Raw genomic sequence first — 25,893 nt, forward strand, 5'->3', positions numbered from 1 at the left:
CCTCCGTTCTCCCTCCTTCCTCCCTTACCTTTCTTCCTCCCTTCTGTTTCCCTCTTTTCCCCTCTCCTTCCCTTGCTCCCCTTTGTCTTTTCCCCTTGCTCCTTACCCTTTTTCTTCCCTTCCTTCTTCTTTTTTTCTTACTTTTTTCTTCCTCCCCTGTCCCTTCTTCCTCCCTTCCTCCCATCCTCCTTGTTCCTTCCTTATCCTTTCCTCTTCCCTTTCTTCCTCCTCCTCCCTTCCTCCTTCCTCCTTCCCTCACTTCCTCCTTACTCTTTCTTCTTCCATTCCCCCCCTTCTACTTTCCCCCTTCTTCCTCCCTTCACTCTCTTCCCCTTTGCCACTATTTCCTCCTTACCTTTTTTCTTTCTTTCTCCCCTTTCCTTTCTTACCCTTTCTTCCTCCCTTCTCCCTCCTTTTCCCTTTCCCCTTATTCCTCCCTCCCTTCCCCTCCTACTTTTCTCCTTCCTCTCTTCCTCCTCATCCTCCTTCCCCCTTGACCCCATTTCCTCCTTACCCTTTCTTCCTCTTTCCTTCCTCCTTCCCTCTTTCTCCTTACTCCTCTCTTCCTCTTTTCTCTTTGCTTCCTCCTCTTCTTCCCTTCTTCCTTCCCCTTTGCTCCTACTCACTCCCTCACCCTTTCTTCCTCCCTTTATCTTCTTTTCTTCCCTTCTTTCTCTTTCTCCTTCCCCATTTCTCCTTTCCTCCCCTGCCCCTTTTTTTCTTCTCCATTTTCCTCTTTCCCCCAGCTCTCACTTCAGGCTTCACAGGGCCCAACCCAGGAGAATCTGCCCACCCTTTGGTCATGTTACGCATCAATTATGTGACAAACTATGTCGGGCCCAACAGTACCAGATGTAGAACCCAGGTCTGCAGACACCTATTCCGGTACTTTCCACAACATCACAGTTGTCCTAGTCCAGCCTCTCTTTGTTGCAGACCTACATTGGTAGCATCCTTGTCTCTGTGAACCCTTACCGAATGTTTAACATCTACGGGATGGAGCAGGTGTTGCAGTACAAAGGGCGAGCCCTGGGGGAGAATCCACCGTGAGTGTCTTCTGCCCCTCCGATGGTGTGGGGTGGGGCGGGGCTGGGACTGGTCACTTGGGCTTCCCTTTTCCAATTATCCAGAATCCTGCTTGATCGGTCTTTAGCAAGGCTTCAGGCAGGAGTTATTAACACTTTGTGTGTCACAGACCCCTTTGGTAGTCTAGTGAAGGCTATGGACCCCTTCTCTGAATCAGGTCTTTAAATGCACAAAACAAAATACATGGGACTAGGGAGGGGAATAAGCATTTATACGGTGCCTACTATGTGCCAGGCACTGTGCTAAATGCTTTTTACAAATATTATCTCATTTGATCCTCGTAATAACCTTGAGAGGTTGGTGCTGTTACTATGTCCTGTCCACAACCCTGAAACCTCTGGCCCCACCCCTCTGATTCTTAAAGTGGCCACAACAGCATGGGCATCTGTGTAGGTCCTGGTAGGAGTAAAGTCACTGACTTGGTTGCTATCTCCTTAAGGGCAGGGACGAAGGCTTCTCTTTGTGTCATGCTGAGGAGTTAGTAAATCTGGTTATTGCTGTTGACTCTCTGGCTGACCAACTCACATCAGTAGTCCTTGAAACGAGAGGAAATGGACTGAAATTAGAGCCAGGAAAATTGATTAAACATGAGAAAAGACGTCTAAGCTGTTCCTTTGGGACACTCTAACCCAGAAGGCAATCAGTCAGTTTTGGGAAGGAGGGAAGAGTTGTGGCCTGAGCATCTAGATCCTAAGGTCTGGTCCCTTTCAGCCCAATCTGAAGTGGCTAAGAAGAGGACACCCTTCCTCTTCTCCAAATCATGTACTCATGACCCTGATTGACAGGTGATATTTCCTTCCAGGAAGCCCCTTAGGTAAAGGAGAGACCTCCATATTCCTGAGATGGTTTAGATTTGACTCTAATTGAAAGATGATGATATTTCTTTCCAAAAAGCTCCTTAGGAAAGAAGATCCATATTTCTGAGATGGTTTCAATTCATAGAAGCAAAGGACGCTGGGGTCTTCCTTTCCCCTTGTCCTTTTGTCCCACACTCCCACCCCCTTGCCTTCCCTACTCCCACCCCCAACCCTATCATGTACCATCCTTACCAGGGAATTTGTCAGAATCCATGCTTCCAGGAGGTATAGAGTGGAAATTGGTTTGTCCTTTGCAGGCACCTCTTTGCGACTGCGAACCTTGCTTACACCAAAATGCTGGATGCTAAACACAACCAGTGTATTATCATCAGGTAAGAGGAAGAGCTCCAGAAAAGTGGAGGAGGGGGTGTGTTGGAGTGCTCTCCAAGCCCAGTCTCTATTTCTGAGCTTCCAGACAGGCCTCTCATTTGTCTAGTTTAGACAGAAAGTCAAATATAGGTTTCTGAATTTTAGTCCCTAAATTATCATGTGGCTTTGGACATCTCACTCAGGGTCTCTATTTGTCAAAAGAGACTCCCTCCCATTTCCTCTTATCCTTATCCTCTTGCTTCACAGACTGTGCCTGTGTCTGGAGTCGCATGCTTCCAAAAACTAGGATTCCTGGGAAAGGAATATAGTACCTAAAAAACCCATCAGACCCAGTAAAAGTCACATAAGACGACAGATTTTACTTGTTTGAACAAGAAAAAAAAACAAGTCTTACTTGATCCCTGCTCTAATTCTGCCTGACACAACTTTATACTTTGATAGATTTAAAGGGGGGGCTAGATTAAACGACAGTGGCAAATGTCAAGGGTGTGATGACATTTTGTGGTTTCTCAGGTTACATTCTCAAGCTGTTGTATCTTTAATAGCTAATAATAATAGCTGAGATCCATAGATCACTTACTATGTGCCAGGCACTTTACAGTTATCATGCCATTTGATACCCGGGAGGTGAGTGCTATGATGTTCCTTGTTGTACAGGTAAGGAATGATAAGAATAGCTAACATTTAAATAGTGCTTACTATGTGCCAAATATTGTGCTAAAATGCTTTACAATTTTTATCTCATCTGATTCTCCCAACAACCTGGGGACATAGGAGCTATTATTATTATTATTCCAATATTACAGATGAGGAAACTGAGTCAAACGGTGTAAGTTACTTGGCCAGGCCCACACAATTAATAAGTGTCCGAGGCCAAATTTGAACTCAGGTCCTCCTAACTCCAGGTACAGCACTCTATCATAAGTGTCATAATTTCATAAGAACGTGCTTATCCTCTAGGTCCTAGATTGATAAGGTTGCTGCAAGATGGAGTCTATTTTGGTCTTCCTCTTCATTAGGAAAAAGCCAGCTTCCATCCATGACCCTCTGATTCCCCTCTCTACTTGGGCTTCTTTTCTCTGTCTTTGATTTAGCGGGGAAAGCGGTTCAGGAAAGACTGAGGCCACAAAGCTGATCCTACGCTACCTGGCCACCATGAACCAGAAGCGGGACATCATGCAGCAGGTAAGGGCATCACCTCTCTTCCTCCAGCCTGCCCTGGTCCCGTTATAATGGGCATGATTCTCTGGGAAATCTGCCCTGGAGGACTCCAGAAACTGGAGAATTTTGCGTCAGTCTGGAACACTTTAAGGCTGGTGAAGGGAAATGTACTTTTGGACTGGGAGTCAAAGTACTAGGCCCAGTACTGTCACCCTCACCCACTTCAGAACCATAGATTTAGAGCCAGGAGGGACCTCTGAGGTCTTTCTACTTAACTCCCTCTTTCTTTTTTATTGTTTTTGAATTCAGACCTTTAGTTTCATTGGGTGCAAGAAACTCCTAATGAGGAAATTCCTTCTATCCACACAGATCCTTAGTTGTTTTGTACCTTAGCCTGAGGGTTCCCTAGGGCCACAGAGAAGCTGAGGATTTGCCAGGAGTCAGTCATACAGCCAGTATCTGTCTGAGGCAAGATTAGAACCTAGGTCCTTTGACTCCCAATACAAACCCCTCACCACTGTACCACAAAGCCCTCATCTGTCAAGTAGTAGGCACACAGCTCTGCTTACTCATAGAGCTGTAGTGAAATTCTGGAAAGATCATAGATATGTAAAGGTCTCGTGATGTGTGGAACACTATACGTGCCTAGCAGTTGTGTAGAGAGAGAAGGTGCTTGGCTGGCGAGCAGTTAGTTACTCCCTCTTGACTGGCTTCCATCCTCTTGTGAGTGGTACCACTCTTTCCCAGCTTTTTCCAAACAAATCAGGTTCGATTTTTACTAGTCAATACCCTCAGCTACATGAGATTGGAGAACAAGGAGGGGATGGTGTCTTTTCTCTTGAACCTGCTTGGGAAGAACAATGGGAATGTGAGGTACCTGAGACATTGGCCTCTCTGGATCCTTTACAAATCCACCTCTACCCACTGCTGACTCTCACCCCGGGGAATCCAGGTCCTCCTGTTCCCTGCTTTGGGGAGTCTATAGATGTGTAAATCAACACATGTCATTTGTTCATCTTGAGCCAGTAAAATGCCAGCAGTTTGGCAAAAAATCCCTCTCTCTCTCTCTCTCTCTCTCTCTCTCTCTCTCTCTCTCTCTCTCTCTCTCTCTGTGGTGAATAGATATTATAGTAGAAAATCTTTTTCTTAAGATATAAAAACATTCAGGTATTCATTCATAAGCACTGCTGCCGGTCACACTTATCAACAAGCAAAGACATTTTAATATCGGTTTATTGCATGTTCAGAGCACAGCCCCCTCACATACAAAAACCAATGGGCCCTGAATAACATTTTCAGCAATCTTATATAGTCTTTAACTGCATCAGCAGGACAGGTACAGTTGGAATTTCACTGGCAAAGGGGAAGGTAAAGATTTACACTTCAAAGAACTGACAGCGTAAGGAGAAGCACCACATCAGATAACGTAACAAACTCATCAGTAAACACCAGGGCTAAAGCTAATAGATCAAGCTGAATTTTGTAAACTGACAGAGCAGGAACTAACCAGATAGCAACAGGACTGTAGCTGATGTCTCAGCGTAAGTAAATAAGGAGAAGAAAGCTGAGCCAGAAATTCTATTACCTGAGCGGAAGTCAGAAGCCTCAGCCAATTTCTGCCCGCTCATCAGTGATATGACTGGCTGTCCTAAGGAAACGGTGGTCACAAAGTCAACATAGAAAAATGTTCTTACCATGTATTCTTTGCCACGTATGGCCCTTTCAGAAGCATTTACCCCAAGGACACAAACACACAAATTAGTAATTCAATGAATAACCTTATTTGTTGTTGCTGTTGAGTCATCTCAGTTGCGTCTGACTCTTCATGACCTCATTTGGGGTTTTCTTGGCAAAGATACTGGAGTGGTTTGTCATTCCATCTCCGGCTCATTTTACAGATGAGGGAACTGAGGCAAGCAGGGTTAAGTGACTTGCCCAGGGTCACACAGATAGGGAGTGCCTGAGGTCAGATTTGAACTCAGGCTCTTTCTGACTCCAGGTCTGGCACTCTATTCACTGTGCTACCTAGCTCCCGTGACCTTGTTTGGATTGCTTCAATGACTGAATTATTTGGAGTAATTCAATAAATGACTTTCCTAGAAAAGATAGTCTTAAAATAACAGCCAAATAGAAAACAGAGCAAACTCTGAAGATATAAGGATTGAGGACCAGCACTCTTCTGGGAGAGTGAAAGGATTGAAAAATAAAGTGACAGAAAAGATGGAGAAGTACAGTTTTTAATCTCAGTAGCAAGAATGGCTAGGGACACTTTGCACCTCCGTGACTTCCACATTGCTTGGATGTAGACCTTGCCCAAGCATGGTGTCATTTCTTCCTCTGCCAGCTCATGTGTACTTGTGGTAGTGGCTGCAAAAGTGGCGATCACCCCTTGCATCCCAAGCCATCTCCAGTCATCTTAACTTTTGTCTAGCGACTGGCTTCTATGACTCTGGAGGAGAGAGTGAGGCTAATGACTTTGCACAGCTCTGCCTCACTTAAATCCAATCCATGAGCGAGTCAAGACATCACCTTCATGATGTCATTGGCCCTCTTTGAGAATGAAGGATGAATGACAACAACCTCAACGGGGAAAATCCTAGGAAGTGTTCTGGGCCTTGCAATGATCAGTTAGTCCATTCCTCTACTATAGCAAAGACTTGTCTCTAAAAGACCTTTCCCATTTTTTGTAACCTTATTGACGTATTTTGTTTTAACACAACAGATACTTCTCAATATAGTACGTCCTCTGGGTTGCTCTCTCAACTCACTCTCACAGGTTGTGGATGGTTTTCCAGGTGACTATTACACTAAATTCTGGGTATTCCATGAACTGCACTATAAAACAATAATTCATGACCCTCCATCTCACCTGTGCTTTTAATAGCCAGCCAGGAGATGAAACTAGCTCAAAACAAGGGCATTTACTGAGATGGTATTGTTAGAACAATAAGATCACAGGATCATTGATTAAGACCTACAAGGACCATCAAGTACACCCTCCCATTTTACAGATGAGAAAACTGAGGTATTAAGTGACTTGCTAATTATTAAGTGTCATTTATTAAGTGTCTTAGTCAGCCTTCCTGACTCCCCAACACCTCTCCAAAAACCAGGTTGCACTCACCTACAAATCATGACAGTCTCGGGGGAAAAGAGGGTATGTGCATAAAGTTTTCCAATCAAGAAGAACATATATAGATAGCACGCGTGATCAAGGCAACTCCCGTCTCTGGCATTTCAGGGTCCAATGTGCTTTCCCCTGGTGTCCTTGCACTGCTCTCCGCTGCATCCAGTGTCTCTTCTAGACACTTCTGTCAGCTGGGCTTCTGTGGTCTGCTCCTCTCCATCTCCTGACACCTGACATCCCAGGCTAATTCTGTCCTGAATCCATGGCTGGCTCTCTTCTGCCAAAGGTCATGCTCCTTTGAGCTTCCTTGGCTGCCTCTCTGCCTAGAGAACGTGTCCTGTTTGCGAAGGGTTACCTGGGGTGTGGCTGATTCTTGGCTAGCCAATAGCTAACTGCTGTCTAATTCCACCAAGGAGAATGTCTTCACACCTCATACAGAGTACCTTCTCCTTCCTCCCTCCCTACTTCCCCCCCCCCCAAAATGCATCTTTTAAAATCATTTATAGAAAGAAGAAAAATGTTCTTCAATTTTGGCAGTCTGACGCCGGCAATGACCAGAGTTTCACCAGTTTTGTTGCTTCTTCATATTGACTTTATTTGAGTTGTTGTAGCCACTGTTTACTGTTCATTTTAAGTTTATTGATCTTTTGGCTCGATTTTATTCACTCTGCATTATTTTGTACAAGCCTTGCCATCTTTCTATGATTTCTTTATATTTATCTTCCACTATGGTACAGTAAATTCGCACAAATTCAATATCATTATTTGTTCAGCCATTACCCTTTAGGCACTTCTTTTGTTTCTAGCTTTTTATTATCACAAATCATGCAGCTAAGTGGCACAGCGGATAAAGTGGTGGGCCTGAGGTCCAGAAGACCTGAGTTCAAAGTTTTTCAATTTTATACAGTATAACGAAGACTGTCAATTCTTTATTATGCCTTCCAAACCTTCTCTAGGCGTATATTTTCCCCTAACCCATTATTAGTGATAGGGACTAGACCTGTGATTTCATTGGTATAGGAACTCCTGGAGGAGGAAATGCCCTCCACCAATGGAGGTTAGCACCTTCTCTGCAGATTGTAGCCTTAGAGACTTTGCTAGAGCCCTAAGGAGTGAAAGTCCTTCCGCAGGGTCACAAAGCCAGTATGTGTTAGAGGGGGATTCGAACCCCAGTACTTCCTGGTTATGAGGCTGATCCTCTATCGACTATGCCCTGTGCCTGGCCTCCATCCATTTTCTTATAATTAGGAAATAATTATTTATATGGAAATATTATAAGTAATAAAGACATAAAACATAAAAACATTATAAACAACATTAATATACTATATCTTAATATAAATACATTATAAATATTATATTCTCTATAATATACTATGTAATTATTTCTTATAATTAGGAAAGACCTAAACTTCCATGTTCCTGGCATTTTGAGAGTTGCTATTTCTTATACTTATATGACATCAGTTTGGAATGTCTTATTGCCTAAGGTATAAAATGCTGATCTAAACCTATTTGGGTGCAAAATTATTACCAGTTTCCCCAGCAGCCTTGTCCCTCTCCTACCAATTTGCTTTCTTGGATTTGTCAAGCACCAGCACATCAGGCATTTTTGTTCCTAGGTCCTGCTTATCTAGTTTATTCCATTGACTTTTGTATTTTATCTAAGACCAGGCAGTTTTGATAAATACTGCTTCATATTATGGTTTTAGATCTGATAGCCCTAAGTGTGACTCCTACAACTTTTTTTTTATTTTATAGCCTTGATATAGCCTGACCACTGACCCCTCCAAATGAAGTTTTTTATTATTTTATCTAATTCTATAAAGTATACCTTCAGTAAATCCATTGATAAGTGCTAAATTTGTAGAATAATATAGGTGGTATAATCATTTTTACTGTATCGGTATTGTCCAGACATGAACATGTACTATATATTCAATTATTTAGGACTTCTTTTTTCCCTATAAAAATCATCTCATAGTTATATTTTTACAAGTTCTAGGAATGTCTTGGCAGGTTAATTTTCAGAGAGTTAATACATTTTGCTGTTATCTTAAATGGAATTTCCTTCCTGTCTTTTTTTTTTTTTTTGTTTTTTGGAGGGATTAATTTGTAGAAAGGCTGATGAATTTTTGTGTATTTCTGTAATATTCTATTACTGGACTGAAGCTATTAATTGCCTTGATTAATTTTTTCATTGATTCTTTGGGTTTTATAAGTAAATCATCCTATCATCCTTGAGTAAGGGTAATTTAGCTTTTACTTTAGCTATGCTAATTCCTAGAGTTTCTTTTTTCCTGTCATTGCTGTAGCTAGTATTTCTAGTGGTATGACAGTGGAGGCTGAGGGCATCCTTGCTTTACTTAGGTTTGTAACAACAATGTTACTTGCCACTACTGTGGCTGTGTAAGGTTCAATAACACCAGCACACAGAAGGGCTACTAGCACAGATTCTTTGATCTGCTTTTCTAAGTAAAGCAATTTTAAGGGGTTTACAATCACACTTTAACTAAACATACATATATCATTCACTTAATTCAGGGGAAAAAGTCAGCACCCTAAACTTCAGAGAAAACACAAACAGAAATTACAAGCAGAGGTGATATAAACAGAGCAAAATAACACAAATCAACAGACAGGCTTCTAGCCGTCTGACCAAGATATTACATATATGGTTACCAGAGAGAGAAGCACCAACATCTGGGTTTTTTAAAGCCAGGAGGCTCTTTAACGGCTGCCTGAAGTCTCATCTGGTCAAATCACATGACACTCTTTCTTGCAGAAAACTTCCAGTGTTTCTCCATTACAAATAGTACTAGCTCTTGGTAATAGAGATTTTAATATTTTTGCATCTGTATGGGGCTATAGTTTTCATTCTCTGCTTCTATCATCAAGACAATATTTGTCTCATGAAAGGAGAAGAATGTCTCCTTTCTCAACTTTTTTAGAAAGATTATGTAGCAAAGGAATTGCCTTTTCTTTAAATATGTTCTAGAGTGCATGATGGAGAATACTATCTATACCCAGAGAAAGAACTATGAAGTATGAATGCAGAAGCACATTTTATGCTCACCTTTTTTCCCCTTTTTCTCTCTCTTTTGTTTTTGTTTTTGGGGGTTTTTTTTGGTTCTGTTTCTTCTTTCTCATGATTCATTCCATTGGTCATAATTCTTCTCCACAACTTGACTAGAGTGTAAATTAATTCAATGCAAAGTTATACGTGGAAGATATATGGGATTCCATGCCATCTTGGGGAGGGAGGGGGGGAGGGAGGGAAGAAAATCTGGAACTCAAAATTATGTAGAACTGAGTGTTGTAAACTAAAAATAAAAAAATTTTAAAAATTAATCTAAAAAATATGTTCTAGAGTGGTAGATTTCGAAAGAAATGTGATTACTTCTCTTTTGGTATGTTGAGTTTGACATGACTACTGGACATCTAGTTTGAGATGTCCAAAAGATAGTGCATGGCGTGGGACTGGATCTCAGGAAAGAGACTAGAGATGGACGTTTTAGAGTGAGAATTGTCTGTGTAGAGATTATAATCGAACTGGTGAGAACTGATGAGATCACTAAGTGAAAGAGTGTAGAAGAAAAGGAGAAGAGGGCCGAGGATAGAATATTCCTGGGAGTTTTCATTTTGGGATTTCTTTCAGGAAGTTTTGACCAATGGAGTCTTCTTGTTTTTCTTTGTCCTCTGCTTCCAACAGATCTGAGCAAGTTTTATTTATGATTTCCTGAAATATGGTTATGCTTGCAGTTTTGTTTTGCTCATGGTTTACATGTAGTCCAATGATTCTTTTTAAAAATTAAAAAAAAAAGAAATTATTCAATTAAAGGCCCATTCCCCACCCCTACCCCACAAAGTTTTGTACTTAGTTTCACCAGGTAGTTTATCCTTGGTTATAAATTATTTTCCTTGCCTTTTGGAACATCATAACCCAAGATTTCTTCTCTTTATGATGACACCTGCTAAGTTTTCTGAAGTCCTTATCATATCTCTTTGGCATGTAAACTCCTTTTTCATTGCTTATAGCATTTTTTCTTATACCTGGCTAGTTAAGATATTCCTTGAAGTTTTCATTTTGAGATTTCTTTCTGGATGAGACTAACAGATTCTTTCTATTTTCAATTTGCCCTGGATTCATTTATAATTTTCTGAAATATGACATGGAGATTTTTTTCTGATCATAATTTTCAGTCTGATTATTATTAAAATGTATCTCTGTAACCTGTTTCCCATATCAGATCTTTTTGATATAATATTTCTCATTTTTTCTTAAAAATTTTTTTAAAAATTTATTTCATTAAATATTTCTCAATTACATGTAAAAACATTTTAACAGTCTTTTTTAAAATTTTGAGTTTCACATTCTCTGCCTCTTCCCCACCTCTCACTCCTCCTTGAGAAGGCAAGCAATTTGATATAGATTATATATGTGAAGTCATGCAAAACATACTTCCATATTAGCCATATTTCAAAAGAAAACACATACCAGAAAAAAACCCAAGAAAAATAAAGTTTTAAAAAGGTATGCTTCAGTCTTAATTCAGAGTTAATTAACTCTCTCTCTGGAGGTGGATAGCACTTTTCTTCCTGGGTCCTTTGCAATTGTCTTGGATCATTGTCTTGATCAGAATAGAAAATTCTTTCACAGTTGATCATCCTTACAATATTGCTTTTACTATGTACAATATTCTTCTGGTTATTTTCATGAGTTCATATAAGTCTTTGCAGGTTTTTCTGAAGCCATCCTGGTTGTCATTTCTTATAGCATAATAATATGCCATCACAATCATATAGTAATACTTGTTCAACCATTCCCTAATTGTTGGGCATCACCTCAATTTCTAATTCTTTGCCATAACAAAAAGAGCTGCTATGAATATTTTTGTGCAAATTGGTGCTTTCCCCTTTTCTCTGATCTCTTTAGGATACAGACCTAGTAGAGGTATTGCTGGACCCAAGGGTATGCACAGTTTTACAGCCCTTTGGGTGTACTTCCAAATTGCTCTCCAGAATTGTTGGATTAATTCACAACTCTACCAGAATGCATCAGTGTCCTAGTTTTCCCACATCTCCTCCAGCATTTGTCATTTTCCTTTTCTGTCCTGTTGGCTGATCTGAGGTGGCACCTCAGAGTTGCTTCAATTTGCATTTTTCTAATCAGTAGTGATTTAGAGCATTTTTTTCATGTGACTATTGATAGCTTTCATTTCTTCTGAAAACTGCCTATCCATAGCCTTTGACCATTTATGAATTGGAGAATGACTCTTATTTTTATAAATTTGTCTCAGTTCCCTATATATTTGAGAAATAAGGCCTTTATCAGATAAATTTGCTGTAAAATTTCCCTCCAGTTTCCTGTTTTCCTTCTGATTTTGGCTGCATTAGCTTTGTTTGTGCAAAAGCTATTTAATTTCATGAAATCACAATTATTTATTTTACTTCTCGTGATCCCCTCTATCTCTTTGGTCAGAAAGTCTTCCCTTATCCATAGAGCTGACAGGTACATTTTTTCCATACTCTCCTAATTTACTTATGATATCACCCTTTATGTCTAAATCATTTACCCATTTTGACCTTATCTTGGTATGAGATATGAGATGTATATTGTCGAGTCCATGTCTAGTTTTTGCCAAACTGCTTGCCAGTTCTCCCAGCAATTTTTGTCTTCTAGTGAAGTCCCAAAAGCTTGGATCTTAGGGCTTATAAAACACTAGGTTACTGTGGTAATTTACTACTATCTGTTGTGTACCTAGTCTATTCCACTGATCTATCGCTCTGTTTCTTAGCCAGTACCAGACTGTTTTAATGATGATTGCTTTGTAATATAGTTTGAAATCTGGAGCTGCAAGGCCACTTTCCTATATATTTTTTTCATTGATTCCCTTAATATTCTTGACCTTTTGATCTTCCAGATGAATTTTGTCGTTATTTTTTCTAGCTCTACAAAATAGTTCTTTGGTAGTTTGATTGGTATGGCACTGAATAAGTAAACTAATGTAGAATTGTAGTTTTTATCATATTTACTCTGCCTATCTATGAGCAATTGATATTATGAGCAATTGATATTTTTCCAATTGTTTAGATCTGTCTTTAGTTGTGTGAAAAGTGTTTGTAATTTTATTCATATAATCCCTGGGTTTGTCTCTGTAGGTAGACTCCTAAGTATTTTGTATCATCTGAAGGTATTTTAAATAGAATTTCTCTTTCTATCTCTTGCTGCTGGGTTTTGTTGGTAGTGTATAGAAATGCTGCTGATGATTTGTGTGGGTTTATTTTATATCCTACAACTTTGCTGAAGTTGTTAATTGTTTTACCTAGTTTTTCAGTTGATTCCCTAGGGTTTTCTAAGTATGCTTTCATATCATCTGCAAAGACTGATTATTTAGTTTCCTAATTGCCTATTTTTATTCTTTCAATTTCTTTTTCTTGTCTTATTGCCATAGCTGGCATTTCTAGTACTATGCTGAATAATAGTGGTGACAATGTACTTAAATGATTCTTAAATTTTTTTCTTCTTGATTTGTTTTCCAGGTCAGTTTTTTCTAAATAGTACATGCCTCATATGCTTTTTTTCTGATTTTCCCCCCAATCTTTTGATTTTGTTTACTATTTCTTGTTTCATGGAGTCATTGCTTTCTGGTTGGTCCATCACAATTTTCAGGGAGTCCTTCCTTCCCATTCTTTCCTCCTTGGTGCTCATTTCATTTGATATTACATTTATCTCTTATTTCATTTCTTCTAGGTACTATTTGCAGTCATTGTAAATAGGCCATTCTTTTCTCTAAGACTTTACTTGAACTTGTGGAACTATTCTATTCTTTTGAGTTTATCTTTTGGGCTTATGTCTAGCCATAGCACTTCTTCATGGTTTGGTGGTTTTTCCATTTTTCTTTCTGTTTGCCCATTTCTCCAGCCTCAGGTTGTAGCTGGGTCAGACTCTGCTTGCTGTCTCCCATATTGTTGAATGGTGTGAACCAGCAGCATCCTGGAGCCAGCTCAAACCTGCTCTGGAGAGTCATTTGTTAAATTCTCATGGTGAGCATTCACACCTCCAATTTTCAGAGAGCCGGTTGTTCATCACTTACCAATACACCCTCTGGTATGAACAGAGTTCATTTGGTCCTGGAGGCCTTGGCTAAGAGTAGTCCCCAACCTCTACAGAAATTCCTGGACTTTGGTTCAGTCTCCTGGTGGTCTATCTTTGGTTTTGGCTTTGGGTCTTCTGTCTCCTTCTCCTTGTTGTTTTTGTTGTTCATTTGTTACAATTTTGTTTGACTCTGTGACTCCCTTTGGGGTTTTCTTGGCAAAGATACTGGAGCAGTTTGCCATTTCCTTCTCTAGCTCATTTTACAGATGAGGATACTGAAGCAAACAGGGTTAAATGACTTGCCCAGGGTCACACAGCTAGTAAGTGTCTGAGGCCAAATTTGATCTCAGATCATCCTGACTCCAGGCTTGGTGCTCTATCCACTTCACTACCTAGCTGCCTTTTTTTCCTTGCATAATACCAAATTTGGAGTTGACTCTGCATTGCTGTGACCTGACAGGCCCCAATCAGATATTTTTGATCGCAAGCCTCCCCAAATGCTTTGATTCCCAGGTACTGGCCTGCATTTTTCTGTTTCCTGCTGTGGCTTAGGTGTGGGTTATTTGGGTGATGGGCTGCCCAGGTGATAGTCTGATTCACCTACTGTGGCTCAGATGCAGTCTGCCTGGGCTCTGAGCTGGGCATGGGCTGCCTGGGTGTTGGTCTGGCCCACTCTCCTCTTCTGGCTCAGGCACAGGCTCAGGTCCAACACTCACCTGGCGCTGGTCTATCTGTTTCATACACTGTGCTTTGTCTGCCTAACCTGGCTTGTCTCTGTTCAGAGCCTCTATAAGTTTCTAGGAAACTCCTTGCATAGGCCTGTACGGGAGGGGTGCTTGTAGCTTATAATGCTTCCTCCTTTATCGTGTTTCTCCTGGTGCAATTTTAGAAGGGTAACCTTGTGGAGAGCCTGGGCTTCTCTGGGTCCTAACATGTCGCCATTTTAGTCAGAAATCCTAAAGAACCCTTCAGATTGTTAAACACTCCAAATGTTCTCATTATTCTTCTGATCATTCCATCCTCTTCTCTAGGCTTCTAGTTGTGCCTGCACCAAACACCAAAGGTTTTCTTCATTGTATTAGGAATTGATTTTGTTTACAATTAATTTTTAAATTAAATTTTTTTCAAAAACTATTATTTTGTTTACTTCTTTCCTCAGTCTCAGGACTGTTCCCTTCCCTATCTTTCTTTTGTGGATTTATTTCCATCCCCCTCTTTCAGTTCTTAAATTATTAAGTATATATCTATGTTTGGTTTGCTGGTTCTTTTGTGCCTTTTTAGCTGTTTTGAAATGGTGAGAGAGGCTGTGCTTTTATAGAAACTCTCCTTTAGCTTTCTTGCTAGAAGTCTTTTTTTCCCCTTCTATTTTAATAGCATTAGAACAGGCTTGGTACTTCTATCAAGTCTGACTCTTTTCTCTTGCCCAGATCCCTGAAGCTGGGTCATCTCAGGAACTGCCATTTGCTGTGGGGCAGAAGAAGCTGCATGATTGTTCCTGAGAGAAAACAGCTACAGGGAAGCTGGTGAAAACTCGTAATAGCTCTTTGTGGCCTCTATTGATAGCCGTGCTCACTCTCTGTCCCTGTCGCCTTGATCGAGGTCATGTGGAGCCTGGCAGGCAGAGACTAAAAACATCAATATCACAAACTATATCTTGGACTTCTTCATATCCTCATCTTTTTTTTTGGTAATCTGGGTTAAGTGACTTGCTTAGGGTCATACAGCTAGCGAGTGTCTCAGCTTGGGTTTGAACTCAGGTCCTCCTGACTTCAGGGCCAGTGTTCTAACCATTGCCCCTATATCCTCTTATCCAGCACTATGCCCCCAATAAAGGTTTGTTGTTTCAGCCACAGCTGCTCTTGTAGATGATAATAAATAGACCTGGGTTCTAGTCCTGGCTTTTCTACTAATGCATGGCATGAGCTTCTGTAAGTTCCTTCCTTTCTCTCTTGGTTTCCAGAAGGGAAAGGAGATCTCTGGAGGACAAGGAGATAGCAGCTGCTGCCCATGGCTCCAGCAAAGGCCTTGGCCCTCTCACACTCTGAGGGAGAACAGGAAAGCCAGAACCTCCGGGCTGGTGTTTTAGGCTGACCCATTGTAGGGCAACCGAAAAGTTGTATGTGCTAGAAAGACGCATAGGAAGAGGGTGAGAACAGAATGGAGAAATAATTAGAGAAAACAAGCAAGGCAAGGCTTTGGGTGTCCCAGTAAAGTATTTTTGGAGGTAGAGCAGCCCTGGGTGTCTTTAGCCTTGCGTGTCTGCCTTTGTCCTCACCAGTCTTGTAAGAGTCCTTGGGAATGCCTTGGGTTCTGTACTGTGCTGCAAGCTGCCTGAAGTATTAGGCGCAGGGAACAATAATGGTTTGGCCCACGGGTGGGGAACCTGCAGCCTGGAGGCCACATGTGGCCCTCTAGGTCCTCAAGTGTGGCAGCCGCACTTGAGGACCTAGAGGGCCACATGTAGTCTTGAGGAGAGTTTGAATTCTGTCATAGGGTCACACTTGAGGACCTAGAGGACCACATGTGGTCTCGAGGAGAGTTTGGATTCTGTCACAGAGTCACACTTGAGGACCTAGAGGGCCACATGTGGCCTCGAGGCTGCAGGTTCACCACGCTGCTTTAGGCAATGACGATCCTGTATTACAAGGTCAGTGACAGCTGAGTTCTTGACAACGTCTTCTATTTTCTTGAGTCTGCTCACATCAGAGCTTGTGGGACCCTTGTAGTCACAGGGCACAGGAACCCTGAGACTAATGGTGCCTTCCTGCTCTAAAACTTCTCTCTTCCTTGACTGTTTTCATTACCCAAGTTAGATCCTCTCTCCTTGGTCAAATCAAAGTCCTTGGCTTTGTTGGCTCTTGGGAAGTCAGAGAGGGGTCCCCTCTCTGGGAGATGAGGGTGGAGATAAGGCCCTAACTTAGAGGTCTCCTCATATATTCATAGAATCACAGCATTTCACAGTTGGAAGAGACTTTAAACATTCTCTCATCCACCCTTCTATCCAAAGTGCCATTGATAAATGGTCCTCCAGATTCTGCTTAAAGTACAGAGGTTCTTAAATCTGCAATCCGTGAACCAGCTTTTAAGATATTTTTATTAATTGAAATCATGTCCTTTATAATCCTCTGTATTTTATTTTATATATTTAAAATCTTTATTCTGAGGAGGGGGTCCCTATTTGCAAATATCTCATTTCATCCTTACAACAACCCTTTGAGGCAGGTATTATTGTTATTCCTATTTGACAGTTAAAGAAACTGAGGCAAATAGAGATGTTAGTGGCGTGCCCAGGGTCCCACAGCTAGTAAGTGTCTGAGACCGGATTTGAACTCAGGTGTTTTTGATTACAAGCCCAGGGCTCTAAACACCTACCTGCCCCATAAAAAGGAATCCATGTTGCAAAAACGGTGGAGAACCCCTGGCTTAAAACATTTCCAGCAACAAAGAGCTCACTGCCTCCCCAAACAGCCCCTTCCATCGTTGTACGGCTATAGTTATTCTGGTTCATTTTTTTTTAAAACGTCGTTTATTAAGCGTTGTATGGTCTGGAATCCTCCCACCTAGGGAATCCTGCACCTCCTTCCCAAACAGTGGGACAAGTTCAATCCCAAGGAAAAGGCCAAGGAGCTCCAGACTAATTATAGGTACTAGCTTAATCAATTGAGCTGCTTACACTGGGGGCCAGCATGATGGATCCCTGCCAAGAGTTCAGATAATCAACAGTCTGGGGCAGTGGACAGACCAAAGGCGGATCCTGGCAAAAGAACACCACAAATCCCTGTGGTATCATGGAAGACAGACAAAGAGAGGAGGAGCTAGAGTGCATCACTCCTGGTTGGTGGATATTTGGGGTTTTCTGCTTAGTCATTACTATGTCATAGTATTTTGGGTGTTAAGCCAATGTTATGCCCAAACATAAGTTTGTGTTTTGATCATGTGCCGGTCACATATTCTTATTATGGCTATAAAGGTCATTGTATCTTAAGTTATGAGTCGGTATCTAAGTTATGATTTTTAACAGGTCCCTATGTCCAGGCTTCCACCTTTCACAGAGTTTAAGTTTTTATGGCTTTTTACTTATTACTGTATTTTATGGCTTTTCCCCAGTCGGGATCCCACAAGCACCTCCTATGTTCTAGGCACCGTGCTAAGCACTTTACAGATATTATCTCATTTGATCTGCATAACAACCCAGGGAGGTTAGTTGCTATTTTTGATCTCCATTTTACAGACGAGGAAACTTAAGTGATTTGTTCCGGGTCACACAGCTAGTTAAGTATATGAGGTCAGATTTGAATTCATGTCTCCCTGACTCCAGGCCCAGACTTCTAGCAACTTCACCACCTACTTGACTCTAGTTCATTCCTTTGTTGGCCCCAGATCTGCCTCCCTGAAACTTTTCATCCATTTGGCCCTGTTTCTGCCTTCTAAAACCAATAGAAAAGACTCCTGGCTCTCCCCACTGACAACTTTTCAAATTTTAAAAGACTTTCATCCAGGCTAAACTTCCCCAGGTCAATCAACAGATCCTCAATTTATAAGGCTTTCCAAATGTTTACCATCCTAGCTAGCCATCTGTGGATATAAGACTGAAGGGGAAGGGAATCCTGAGCTTCAGGCCCCTCCTCTGTCACTCAAAGTGTCTGAGGTTTACAACTGACCATCTTGGATGGACAGGGAAACAGTGGGTTGGTCCAGCTTTGAGCCTAGGGTAACAGGTCATGATGGGGGTGGGGTAGGGACTATGACTCTCAGTCCTGCTATTGACTCCCAGAACTTGTTCCTGACCCCATCCTTCTCCCTGACTCATGTGCTCCTGAAGATTAAGGTACATGGGGTCTGGCATGCATGCATGGTCTTTTGCATGTGTTCACGTGTGGGCAGCAGAGAGGAGGAAACCAGGGGGCAGCACTTTTGATTCAAACACAGACAGGGGCCCTTTAAAGCCATGGGTGGGGTCTGGAACCATTGTGGCCCATGGTAGAAGATAGTAGAACTGTGATGAGAATAGTCACAGTGGGAGGGCCAGCAGTGAATAGAGGTTACAGGAGGGCAGATTTGCATGGAGGAGATTGGCAGGGCATGGGGCCTGCAGTGAATGGGGTGGACGTCTAGAATTAGGAGGAAGATAAAAGCAGCAGTAAGGAATTTGCTGTGAATGGAGGCTTCAGGCCTTCTGGGTCCGGCAGAATGACAGTTACAGACCCCACTGTCCCATACAACCCCTACCTTATACACTCCTTGTCCCGCCCCCTAGGTTCCTCCTTCCTGAAGAAGCCATTGGTTTTGTTTTGGTTCGGTTTATGTGGTTGGTGTTATAGTAGGGGGCAGATCCTGGAGCCCATGACTTTGGTGGAGGTCTGTGGAAGCAATGGGCAACATATAGTGGGTGGGGACAGCAGTGTAGAGTGTGCAGTGGGGAGGGAGCAGTGAGGGGCATGCAGTGAACAGCAGACACTATGGAGGCATTTATAGTGGGATGGACTTGCAATGAGCTGGTTTGCTGTGAGGTTAGTGGTGGTGCTGTGGGGATGGCAGTGCCCTAATACTAATTTGGGCTGAGAACGGTATAAAATATAGCCTTGAGCAGTTGACTAGGTCCTTTTCCTACTTCCCTTTTCCCCTCCAAATAAGGTTCTAGTCAGAATCCCTGGGAAATTGTGCCTAGCAGAAGCTTTAGTAAAACCATTCTTCTGGAATAAGAGATGGCTTCAGAGTCCTGTTCCTGGCTTGTTGTCCTTCCTGGGTCAGGTCAAATTTCACATGTTACCCTCCTGTAAACTTCAGTGGCTCCCTATTATCTCCAGGATCCTCTGTTGGTCTTTAAATACACAACCTGGCTCCTTCCTACCTTTCCAACGTTCTTTGCTCCTTTCTACGTACTGAAATAGTCTGATATGTAGTCTGAGATAGTGGGGAGCAATTGTTTCCACCTTTCCCAAAATCTACCGCCTGCCTATCTGTGGTTCTCTAGCTGTCCCCATCACATCTCTGGTTGCGTAGCCTCTGAAATCCCCCTAGTCTTTGCCTTTGTCCCCTCTGTAGGAGCCAAGAGTCAGCAGGTTCAAGGATACTAGCTGGATTCGGTCTCACCCAAGACTGGCTCTTAGGTCCTGGATGAGGGAGAGTCCTGGGTTTGGAGGGTCTTCAGGTCACCTCCTGATACTCAGCAGAGATACTAACCCATACATGCCTCCTGTGTCCTTTTCTCTGATGGATTCATTGGTTTTGTTTTTTGTGGTCTTGGGGCCAGATCCTTGAGGCCACACCCCTGCTGGAGGCCTTTGGAAATGCCAAAACCGTGAGGAATGACAACTCCAGTCGCTTCGGGAAGTTCATAGAGATCTTTTTGGAGAGGTGAGTGAGGGGTCAGAGGGTCCTCCTCCTCCTCTAAGGAAGAACTCTGGATGGGAAGGGAGTAGCCTTCTTAGCAATCGGATTACCAGGAAGGAGAGACAACGTGGGGTAGAGAGAGCACTGGTCCTGGAGTCAGGACAACCTGAGTTCAGATCTTGCTTCAGACTCTCATTAGCTGTGTGACCCTGTAAAAGGAGATGATTCAACTTGGCCCGCAGGTACTTTTTAATTCTAACACTAGGATCCTGTGAATGTGAGTTGCCCTTAGATATAGTCCAAAGACGTCTCCCTCCAACTCCCCAGGCCCACAGACATCTCTCCAGGGTTCACTACACATATCCAATCTGTTGCCAAGACTTTTCATTTGTACCTCCACAATATTTTGCCTATATATGATCCCCTCTCTTCATTCACAAAGCTGCCTCCCTGGTATAGGCTCTCATCTTTTCCTGCCTGACTATGATAAGAGCCTTCTAACTAGATTCCCTGACTCAGACTTGTCCTCCTCCAATCCACCCTCCACTCAGCTGCCAAAATGATTTTCCTAAAGCCCGTGTCTGACTGTATCATCCCCCCAACCCACACACACACATATACACATATACACACATACATATATACATACTCAATAAATTCCACTGACTCCCTTTTACCTCCAAGATGGCATTTTACATTCTCTATCTTTTTTTAAAGTTTTTTTTTTTATTCTGAACTTAAGAAATAAAACAAGCACTTCCATAACATAGTAGAATAGAAAAAAAAAAAGATTGCACATGAAACTGAAAATTTATTATGTACAACTTACTATTCCTTTTAAATGCATAATAAAGTTATTATGTAACTCTTTTTTCTTTTTTCCTCCTGACCCTTGCTCTAGAGATGGCTACCATTAGGCACAAATATGTATGTATGTATGTGTGTATATATACACATATGTGTGTATATATAATCATCCTATACATACTTCTATTTATCCTTCTCTGGATATAGATATCATCTTCCTCTATGTGTCCTTTGTAGTTAATTTGGGTATTTTTAATACCCAAAATGACTTAGTCACTCAAAGTTGTTCTTAAAACAATATTGCTGTTACTGTCTACAATGTTCTCTTGGTTCTGCTCATTTAACTCTTCGTTATTTCATACAAATCTATCCATGTTTTTCTTCTCTATCTTTCAAAGGCCCAGCACAACCTGGTCCCTTCCTACTTTTCCAATATTCTTATACTTTACTCTTCTCAATGTACTCCACAATCTTTCAACACTGGCTTTCTTCCTATGCCTGCCATGTGAGTCTATCTCTCTCCTCTGGGCATTTTCACTGACTGTTCCCCAGGCCTGGAAAGCTTTCCCTCCTCACCTCAGCCTCTTGGCCTCCATGGCTTGCTTCGGCTCAAATCACACTTTCTATAGTAGTTTTTCCCAGTCTTCCCATGACCCCAACCCCCCATCTCCCAGTACCTTCATTCTGAAATTGCCTTTCATTTTCACTGTATATACATTACATATATATATATACATATATATAGTTACATGTATATGTATACATGTGTATTTCTGTGGTTCAGTCATTTTTTTCTGTCACATCCAACTCTCTGTGACCCCATTTGGAGTTTTCTTGGCAAAGATACTGAAGTGGTTTACCTTCGCCAGGTTGTTTTACAGATGAGGAACTGAGGCAAACAGGGTTAAGTGACTTGTTTAGGGTCACACAGCTAGTATCTGAGGTCATATTTGAACTCAGGTCCTCTTGCCTCCAGGGCCAATGCTCTATCCATCCAGCTGCCCCTATGCTCTACACACAGTAGGTGCTTCATAAATGTTTGTTGATTGGTACATAATAAGCATTTACATGCTTATTGACTGGCAATTAGTAAGCACCTAACCAATGCTTGTTGACTGACTGGCTAGGCAGCTGTTGATGAGAATATGCTTCTAGCTATGGCACTGAAATACCCACTCTCACTCAACCACACTCCTTCATCCTTGCTCTCAGCATTTCCATTCTCCACTGACCCTAGGCTTCATTCACGACTATGGGCTTTATTTGAGCATTTGTGATCTGTTTACCTTCTGCCAAATACCTGGACTCTGGAGTCCTGGGGCATCTCCCTGTTGTCAGCCGTGATGAGCTCAAGGGGCCAGTTGAGAGGGAAAGGGGATTGGTCACCTCTGCTATGCCCCTTCCTGTCTCTGTTCTCTGGCCAATCTGGCGGATATCCCGGAATGCCCGTATAAAGCTGGACATAGAAGTGAAAATGGAGGTGGGAGAAGAATAGGGGACACGAAGGTTCCCGATCTCTCCTTGCCCAGAATAATCTCTCAAAAAATCTAGTCCAAGACCTAAAAACTCCCCAGTGGGGTCTCTGGCTACTGGTGTTTTCTTGGGGTTTGGGGGGAGTGGATAGACCTATGAGGAGAAGATGCCCTGAACCCAAATGGTGATTTCCTATATCCTCAGTCTTCATGGCTACATTCAGAACCAGGACTGGGGAAGGTCGTTAAGCATCAGTGTTGCCCACCTAGTCTGTACCCTGATGTGCTTTGAGATCCTCGGAAGAGGAGTCAGAAGTTGCTTTAAAACATTGCTCTCTTTCCAGCGGCTTGATCTGTGGTGCCATAACATCCCAGTACCTCCTCGAAAAATCCCGGATTGTGTTTCAGGTAGGACTGGTCTGGACTGGCCTGGGGAAGTCACCTCCTCTTTGGTTTGTGCTAAGCTGTGCCCTTTCATTCCCTCCCTACCCAACCCCCATCCCGACGCCCGACTCCACAGGCCAAGAATGAACGAAATTACCACATATTTTATGAGATGCTGGCAGGACTCCCAGCCCAGTTGAAACAGACCTTCAGTCTTCAGGAAGCTGAGACCTATTACTACCTGAATCAGGTAAACACCACAACTGTCCAGGGGCAGAACTGTGAGGCTGCTACAGAAATGTCAGGAGCCCCTCCAAACAGAACACTGGTCTTGTCCACTGCCAGAACCCAAGGAATAAAGGGAGATTCTCTTTGAGTCATACCCCAGCCTCCTTTTGCCCTCCACCTCCACCCACACACACACTTGTCTCTCCATACCCCTAGAGAAGCAAAATGCAGCGACAGCTGACCTTAGAGCCAGGAAGACCTGGGCTCAAGTCTTGCTACTGACACAGGCTGGCTTTGTGACCCTAAGCCCTACCTAAGCCCTCACTGCTAAGATTACAAATTGCAGAAGTTTTGAACTACCTTGGCAAAAAGAGTTTCTTCATTTGGGGGTCCCTTATGAAATCCCAAGTCCAGTCCCTATCACCTAATTGAACCCCCTGGGGTGAGTGAGTCATTGAAATATCATACTGTCAAGTAATTTAGGGTATGAGATCTGGTTACCCATACTGTGGGCAACTGGGTAGTGAAGTACATAGAGTGTTGGACCTAGAGTCAGGAAGACTCAAGTTCAAATGTGGCCTCAGATACACAGCAATTTTGTGACCCTGGACAAGTCAGTTAACTTCTGTCTGCCTCAGTCTCTTCACCTCTAAAATTTTATCAAATAAGATATTTCTTTGCAAACCTTAAAATACAGTATAAACATCATTTCAGAGTAAAAACAATAAACAGATTGGCAAATTTAAAAAAATTTTTATTTTAGACAAATACTAAAACTTACATACATAATAAGAAAAGAAAAAGAAACATTAACAAAAATATTGAACTTAAATATAAAATAAGAAATGAAAAAACATGTCATGTGCGCAGCAGAACATAGGAGAGGATTCAAAATATATAGCAATAACTTATCGTTTCAAGAAAGCCTACACATTAACTACTGTGCATTAGGTTGAAAGCTGTCCATCTTTTCTTTGCTTCCTTGTAGGTTTTCTTTTGTTCTCTGCTGTACTCTTTTTACTATGTTCTTTTTTTCTCCCCTTCCTCCCCACTACCCACCGCCCCAAGGCTACAATTGAGCGTAGATATGTATATATATATATATATATATATATATGTGTGTGTGTGTGTGTGTGTGTGTGTGTGTTTATTTATATATATATATATACATATATACATATATACACATACATACATATAACCACACATAAACACAAACTTTCCCTAAGAGGTTCTATGCCTTATCTTGTTTTTATGTTTGTACTTATCTCTTTTTTCCTATTTCTCCTAACTTCTCTACTTTACTAGCTGGCAAATTATAAGTACCCACCACAGTTCTAGAATTCTAGCTTTTCTCAGCTTAAAAGTCAGTCTGGCTTCTCCCTTGGGCTGCTCTGGCTTCACTGCCATACCAGCCAGTTTATAGCCCCTTAGATTCAGTCCTTAGGAAGAGTAAAGTCCTTTCTGGGTGGGCTCCAGGTACGGCCTCTAAATTCAGGCCGAAGCTTCCTTTAGCTTAATAACCAACTTCCTAGCCTGTTTATTAGATCTTCCTCCCTCTCCTCTCATTATACTCCCAGCCCCACTTAAGCCTTATTATTATGGCTGTTCATTTTTCATTTTCAAAGAGGACCAGCGAAGCAAAGAGAGAGTTCAAGAAGTTCGGATGACCTCTTCTAGAGCTGGGGCTCCCCTCGGTTTCAAGCCAGGCTATATGAGCACAAAACTAGAAGTCCTTGTTGAGAGAAAGCACCCCAACACTTTTGGGGCATGGATCTTTAATAATATTTTAGTGAGAAAAAAGTTTTTATAAAATTAATAGATTAAATGAAATTGCCTATTTTTTAAAATGCTGTTTATTTTGTCTTTATCTCATCCTTTAAAATGTCTATTTTATGCATATCTTTTACACAGTAAAATACCGTATATATGTAGCACAAAAGTACTTGTTGAAGGCACAATAAAAATGGGCAATGGAAGAGAGAAATGACATCAACTCCAATGATAATAATATTGCATTCTGTTATCCCTTCCACATCACAACTTTCCCTATCATGCTTTCAATATGTCACAGGTCTATATAAGAAACTAAATGGGAATTTTGGGGGAGTTTTGCAGAAGCCACAGAAAACACGCAAAGCTCGGCAACTTAGAAATGCATAAAATATTCATTAGTACTGTATAATATCGACATATTTTATCTCTTAATACCATAAATATGCACAATTTCTTGTTTAAACTTAAAATAAGTAAAAAGTTAAAGTTTGCAAAAAGAATACAAAAGCCAGGAGATGACCTACAAAGGGTAGTATTTTTATTTAACATTGATCTGCATTGGCCTATAACCAAATACTTAACTCAAATCTTGCAATTAGGTACTACAAATACCCCATAAAAGAAAAAGAAAAAAGTCAGACTTCTTGTCTGGTATGAAGGGAGGGCCAGAAATTTTATGAGGATTTTCCAGATCGCAAGGCTGGAGATGGGCGCACTGTGCCCCTAACCCCTGCGATGTGGAAGGCATAAATGTAGAAATTTAACCAATGTAAGTTAGTTACCAGAAGGAGATTAAAAGAGCCCAGAAAGCACATTAGTGAGTAGGCGTCTGATTTACTTGCCAAACAGAGAGAGATCTTCTCCCCTCCCTTTCCCAGGGTGGCAACTGTGAGATCCTTGGTAAAAGTGATGAAGCTGACTTCCAGAGACTCCTCAGTGCCATGGAGGTCTTAAACTTTAGCATTGAAGACCAGGACAGCATCTTCCGAATTCTGTCTTCCATCCTTCACCTGGGCAATGTATACTTTGAAAAGTATGAGGTAAGCTGTGGCAGGAGAGATTTTGGGGGTGGGGTATGAGGTGGAGAGACCAATCATAGAAGTACTTGTAGAAGTCCGTACATACTAAGGTTGTAAGCCATTGGCTTTGAGAGATCCTTCTGACAAGAGGCTCTCTCTGCCCAAGACCCTCAGCTAGCAGTTCTTAACCTTTTTTGTATCATGGACCTCTTTG

At 41.7% G+C, this 25,893-nt stretch overlaps 1 protein-coding gene across 1 annotated transcript in view; it reads left to right on the forward strand.

Annotated features, from left to right (window-relative positions):
* MYO15A (myosin XVA) overlaps window positions 1-25,893 on the forward strand; it is a 128,541-nt gene that overhangs the window by 10,136 nt on the left and 92,512 nt on the right. Inside the window, 7 exon segments of the mRNA XM_036748000.1 lie at window positions 937-1,046; window positions 2,201-2,275; window positions 3,368-3,464; window positions 19,914-20,017; window positions 22,617-22,680; window positions 22,793-22,906; window positions 25,539-25,700. Coding sequence (XP_036603895.1) covers window positions 937-1,046; window positions 2,201-2,275; window positions 3,368-3,464; window positions 19,914-20,017; window positions 22,617-22,680; window positions 22,793-22,906; window positions 25,539-25,700 — 726 coding nt within the window.

The sequence above is a fragment of the Trichosurus vulpecula genome, chromosome 1, assembly GCF_011100635.1.
Source record: "Trichosurus vulpecula isolate mTriVul1 chromosome 1, mTriVul1.pri, whole genome shotgun sequence".
Lineage (NCBI taxonomy): Eukaryota > Metazoa > Chordata > Mammalia > Diprotodontia > Phalangeridae > Trichosurus > Trichosurus vulpecula.